The sequence below is a fragment of the Octopus bimaculoides genome, chromosome 21 (assembly GCF_001194135.2).
Source record: "Octopus bimaculoides isolate UCB-OBI-ISO-001 chromosome 21, ASM119413v2, whole genome shotgun sequence".
Taxonomy (NCBI): Eukaryota; Metazoa; Mollusca; class Cephalopoda; order Octopoda; family Octopodidae; genus Octopus; species Octopus bimaculoides.
In genome coordinates this window covers 20,625,238-20,631,175 of record NC_069001.1, presented here as the reverse complement: position 1 = coordinate 20,631,175, position 5,938 = coordinate 20,625,238, and the positions used below count along the sequence as shown (strand labels likewise).

Sequence of the window (5,938 nt, the reverse complement as noted above, 5' to 3'; positions counted from 1 at the left end):
ACCATGTTGTTCTTTGGCATGCTGGTAGAGCACCGAGGTTTGTTTTTGATTATTATAGTCCCTCCAATGTTCGTTTACACGCTCAGCCAAACTTCTTGCCGTCTCACCTATGTATGTCGTGTTTCTATTTTTACACTCACCATCCATACAGCTTATTTTGTAGACTACATTTCTGGCTTTGCACACAATGCAACTCTCCTCAACACACCTTGTTCTTCTGAAGGGATATGTTTTACATATTATTGATCTAATTGATCTCCCTGGTTTTTCTATAATATTTATCCTCAACTTGGTACTTTTGAGGATTTTTCGAAATCTGCGGGCCAGTTCTCCGTGTGGTGTGGCGTCCACAAACATTACTCCCTGGAACTTGTAGGTATTGTACCACGTGGTCTTTTTGTTTGCTTTGTCACTAATCCTTTCCACAAGACCTGAACTTGCGGGGTAGGGGACTAGTCGATTACATCGACCCCAGTACTCAACTGGTGCTTAATTTATCGACTTCGGAAGGATGAAAGACAAAGTCGACCTCGGCGGAATTTGAATTCAGAACGTAAAGACGGACGAAATACCGCTAAGCATTTTGCCCGGCGTTCTAACGGTTCTGCAAGATCGCTGTCTCAATAATAAAAATAAAAATGATGATGATGATGATGATGATGATGATGAAGATGAAGATGATGATGATGATGATGATGATAAAAGGAGCGAGATGTTGATTGACAGCTTGATGGGGCCATTCTCAGCTCCCCGAAATGACAGAACTTGATATACCACCAACGGAAGAAGAACTCTCCACTGCAATCGATGAACTTGCAAGCGGAAAAGCACCCGGAAATGACAATACACCTGCTGAAGTGTTAAAAGAGAATGAAGATGCCCTCCTTCCACATTTATACAAGTTACTACAGACGTGTTGGGTGGAAGTAAAAATTCCACAGGATATGAGATATCCCAAGATCACCACACTCTACAAAAATAAAGGGGACAAAGGAGATTGCAATAACTACAGAGGCATCTCACTTCTGAGCATCACTGGAATAGCTTTTGCGAGGATCATTCTGAAACGACTTCAGAAGCTAGCAGAAAGAGTTCTACCAGAGAGCCAGTGCGGTTTTAGATCTAACCGCTCAACAATGGATATGATCTTCTCCATTCGTCAACTACAAATGCCAGGAGCAGCAATTACCACTATATATAGCATTTGTCGATCTGACAAAGGCATTTGATACATTCAGCAGATCAGGACTGTACATGGTGCTTGGAAAATATGGCTGTCCCCCTTTACTACCGCAGCTCATTGTTTCGTTCCATGATGACATGAAGCCACCATTCAGTTTGACAGTTTAATATCAAATAGCTTCAACATCAACAGCGGAGTAAAACAAGGTTGTGTCTTAACACCAATCCTTTTCAGCACTTACTTTGCTGTATTTCTGCAGTATGCATTTCAAGAGTTGCTGGGAGATGTCTACCTTTGTTGGAGAACTGGTGGGTCACTCTTTGATCTTTCTAGACTTCGGGCCAAGACCAAGATCAATAGAGCAACAATAAGAGACTTTCTCTTCGCCGACGATGCAGTACTTGTTGCTCACAGTGAATTAACTCTACAAATAATGATGGACCAGCTATCATCAGTATGCAAGGCCTTCGATTTGGTCATCAGTGTAAAGAAGACAATCATTCTCACTCAGGTGGGCGCAGTGAAAGGCCATATCAAGCTTGATGACAAAGAGCTTGAGACAGTGGACAGGTTCTGCTCTTTAGGGTCTATCGTTTCCTCTACTGCTTCACTTGTTGATGAGATTAACGTCAGGATAGGGAAGGCAGCAACAACTTTTGGAAGGCTGACAAAACGAGTATGGAAGAACAAGAGATTAGACATCAAGACAAAGATCAGGATTCATGAAGCATGTGTTCTCAGCACACTCCTCTATGGATTTGAAACATGGACCTTGTACAGCAGGCAAGAAAGGTGCCTCGGCATTTTCCATCTCAGATGTCTCCGCAAGATCTTAGGCCTAACATGGCGTGACAAGGTCACCAATGTTGAAGTGCTGGCTCAGGCGAATCTTCAAATCATGACAGCTATCTTGTGTATGAGAAGACTGCGGTAGCTGGGGAATGTCAGGAGAATGGATGACCATCGAACCCCGAAGCAACTGCTCTATGGAGAACTGGCCCAGGGCAAGAGACCAAGAGGAAGACCAAAACTGAGGTATAAGGACACTTGCAAAACTAGTTTGTCCAAGTGTGAGGTGGATGTCAGCACCTGGGAGGAGAGGGCTGAAGACAGAACAACATGGAGGACTGTGGTGAAGGAGGGAACTGCTTCGCTAGACAGCAGCTACAAAAACAAACAAGTTGAGAAGCGTCAGCGGCGAAAGAAAAACAACAGAAATGCAGAGCGCCGAGCCAACCTCTTGGTATGCAAGTACTGTGACAGAAGCTGCGCTTAAATCATAGGAAAAATCAACCATGAAAGAAGCTGCAAGAAAGGAAGTCCCTGATATGTTAGATTAAGTGACCTCTAAGCTAAATTTATCGTCTGCATAGGCGAAAAGGACCAATTATTATTATTATTATAATCCTTTTTAGTATAGGAACAAGAACTTCTAGTATACTGTGCTGTCCTGGCCTGCAGACTTCTCTACCTAGATCGACCAAGATAACCCAATGCGGTTCGTCCATGTCCATACTAGCACATTCGGGAAACACCGCCAGTACCTGTCAGACAGTTGAAAACATACGAATAGATTTGCGAGGCTTTTGCAAACAATTAGCCACAGTTAGTCACACACAATGTAAACGTGCGTCCAAGATGACATTCTAGTCACCCATTAGCATTAAAGATCGAGACGTTCCCAGGAAAACCTCCAGACGTCTGATGAAATCTAGCTGTCTAATCCCTGTCGGAGCATAAACAGCCACCAGTTTGAAAGCATCCCCGTCGCTAATGTTCACATGCAGGACCACCAATTAATCATCTGGGTCCAGGAAGATGGCCTATATCTTGAGGCCCAGACCTTTCTAAAACAACACCGCAGTTACACCTACCTACTCCTTCCCGGCTGACATGCAGATAATGGACATGAAAGCTTGACGATTAGAAAATCCGATCTCACTATTAGCCATAAGCATCTATACTTAGTGACCTGAGTCATTGAGTAGGTGACTCTGTTTCCAAGGCGACACCAGGTGGCGTGCATTTATATTGCCGATTCTGAGCAAGGCTATGTTTGTAAGAGAGAGGGAGAATGAAGAGAATCATTTTCCTTATTTCTGTCGTTCTGGCTATTTGTGGGTGTCGCCACAAGCATTACTTTGTAGAGCCTTTTGTTTGTAGACACACGGAAATCTCCCATTCTTTGGGGATGTTTTGCTTTTAGCTTGTCGTAAATTTGTTTCGTTGTTTTTATAATTTTCAAGTGAAATTAAATGTTATGCGAGGGGTGGGGTGGGGGCGATTTATTTAGAGAATTGTCTAGATAGGTTTGAACATGTTTATTAAGTTCTTTGTTTCTCTGACAGTGTAAGGACCGCTGTTCATATTGTTGGTCTTTTGACGTGTTTTCATCTTTTAAGGTGTTTTAATGTTGGAGATGTTTATAAATGCATTGGTGTTTGTTGGTTGTTTTTAGTCTTGTACGAAGCTTTTTATTTTGCAATATTTTTCCTTTCACCAGAATCCTTTCTGGTGGTTTTCCCGAACTGTTTTCCTCACTAGACGAATTTTCACAGATGGAGAAATTTGTAGTAGTGGGGAGGGGTATGTCTGCACAGTCGCACATTTCTAGACTGTTGATCTGGTGTGTGTGAGGTTACTCTCGGTTGCGATTGTGTAGGCGATGTTATTGCTTTTCTCGGGTATGGTATTGTTGCTTGCTGCTGATGCTGAATGACTCTTTCTCCTGCTACTCTTACTGTTGGTGTTGTTGATACTGCTGCAGTTGCTTTTGATGCTAATGTTGTTGTGCTATAGGTGTCTACAGCAGCAGGGGTTTTCCTTCTCTTTGCCTGGGACAGAAAGCCTTTAAGTGGTTTGTCTCGCCACAAATGTGGCATCTCGGTTTTCTGTCCTCGACCGCTACGAAAAGCTGTGTACCATTAGCGTGATTGGACAGGTCAGGGATAGCTTTGATACTGTTCTAGTCGGTCAGTATCAATAGCTCCATTCCTGTGCCTGACCAATTTTCGTTTCCCATTTTGTGACTTGGAGAATTATTTTATTCTCTATGCCGTTATAATACGGCTGTCACCATTGAAACGATGTCTACTTCTGATGATACCTCTGCTGCCCATATTTTAATCACTCTCCAACGTCGGAATTAGCCTCAATTCTTCCTTTTAAAGATGCTGCTGCACTTTCTTTGACTTTCTCTTCGGATAGGAATCTCACTTCAACTGTACCAAAGCGTCTCACACGGCCGACACAAGTTTTTATCTCCCAGACTTGTCCAAGGTATTTTTCGATCTTGCTGTCGCTAATGGTGGAGGTGAAGGGCGTGGCAGTGTTCTCACTAGTGTTGTTGTTGCTTTATTGTCACTGTTGTTGTCTTTTGTTGTTACCTATGATGGTGATGGTGATGGTGATGATGATGTTGACACTTTTAGCAACGGAAGTTAGCTTCATACATTTCCCGTAGTGTTGTTGCTGTTGCAGCTGTCACTGATTTCTACACTTTGGACGTTCTGTGGATAGCTGGCTGTTCTTTTCAGTAAACAGACAATCTTCATAAACTATCTTGCTTTTGTAAACAAAAAATTGAGGGGTATATTTGCTAAACAAATCCAAATTTAATCCCATAAGGATTACTGATGGAGAAAACTAACCAGCTCCTTAAAATCCTGGTTTATCTCTAAAACGATTGCAAATGCTCAATACATAACTTTGTGTAACAAAAGAAATAATAACATACTTATGGGAGTGGTGTGCAAGGCGTGTCGATAGGTGAACAAATAACAACACCAATAATAATAACGGTTTCAAATTTTGGTACAAGCAAAACATCTCCAAAGAAATTTTGGTACAAGGTCAGCGATTTTGGGGAGGGAATAAGTCAGTTACATCGATCCAACTGTTCAACTCGTACTTATTTTATCGACTCCAAAAGATGAGAAGCAAAATCGACCTCAGCAGAAATTGAATTGAGAACGTTGAGACGGACGAAATGCCGCTAAGCATTTTCTCCGGTGAGCTAACTATTCTGCCAGCTCACTGCCTTAATAATAATAATAATAATAATAATAATAATAATAATAATAATAATAATAATAATAATAATAATAAAAAGTTTCATTGATGCAAAGAAATGGATGGATTGTTCTATATGGTGAGCTAGATTTCATTTCTGATCATTCAAAACTCTCATCAATATTCATATATAGACAGTTCTTCCCTTACCACAATGAATTACTATGCTGCAAATTTTTATAAAACTATACCACTGACGTATCAACCAGCGATCTACAAACCTGCTCATTCACACTTAGTTTATATTTGATGTATAACAAAATATATCTTTTTGACCGAGCACAAAACCACTGTTTATTACAATCTATTTCTACTCTTTTTATGCAAATATAACAAGACGAGATTGATGCAGCAATGTCCTTCTCTAGACATTACCGGGAAAAAATACAGTATAGTTAAATTACAAGAAAAGTATATTAAGTACCCTCGTTTCTTCTTTCAGATTTTGCATTCATCAATGGGACGCCTTCGTGGTAAAGTGGCTGTGATTACAGCAGCAGCACAAGGAATAGGCTTAGCTACAGCTTTGGTGAGATACAAATTCTTCTTACTAATAGCAATCTTTCTCCGCTTTCCACGTTTAAAAATATACACACATCCAAACATACATACGTACATACATACACACATTTCTATCTGTCTGTCTCTCTCTCTCTCTCTCTCTCTCTCTCTCTCTCTCTCTCT

The 5,938-nt window shown here is 41.1% G+C and overlaps 1 protein-coding gene across 2 annotated transcripts in view; it reads left to right on the top strand.

The window, feature by feature from the left end:
• Window positions 1–5,938, top strand: part of LOC106879984 (dehydrogenase/reductase SDR family member 6) — an 89,963-nt gene that overhangs the window by 11,169 nt on the left and 72,856 nt on the right. For both annotated transcript variants that reach the window (XM_014929757.2, XM_014929756.2), the window contains exon 2: window positions 5,697–5,783. In XM_014929757.2, coding sequence (XP_014785243.1) covers window positions 5,712–5,783 — 72 coding nt within the window. In that variant the 5' untranslated portion in view covers window positions 5,697–5,711. The remainder of the gene's footprint in view (window positions 1–5,696; window positions 5,784–5,938) is intronic.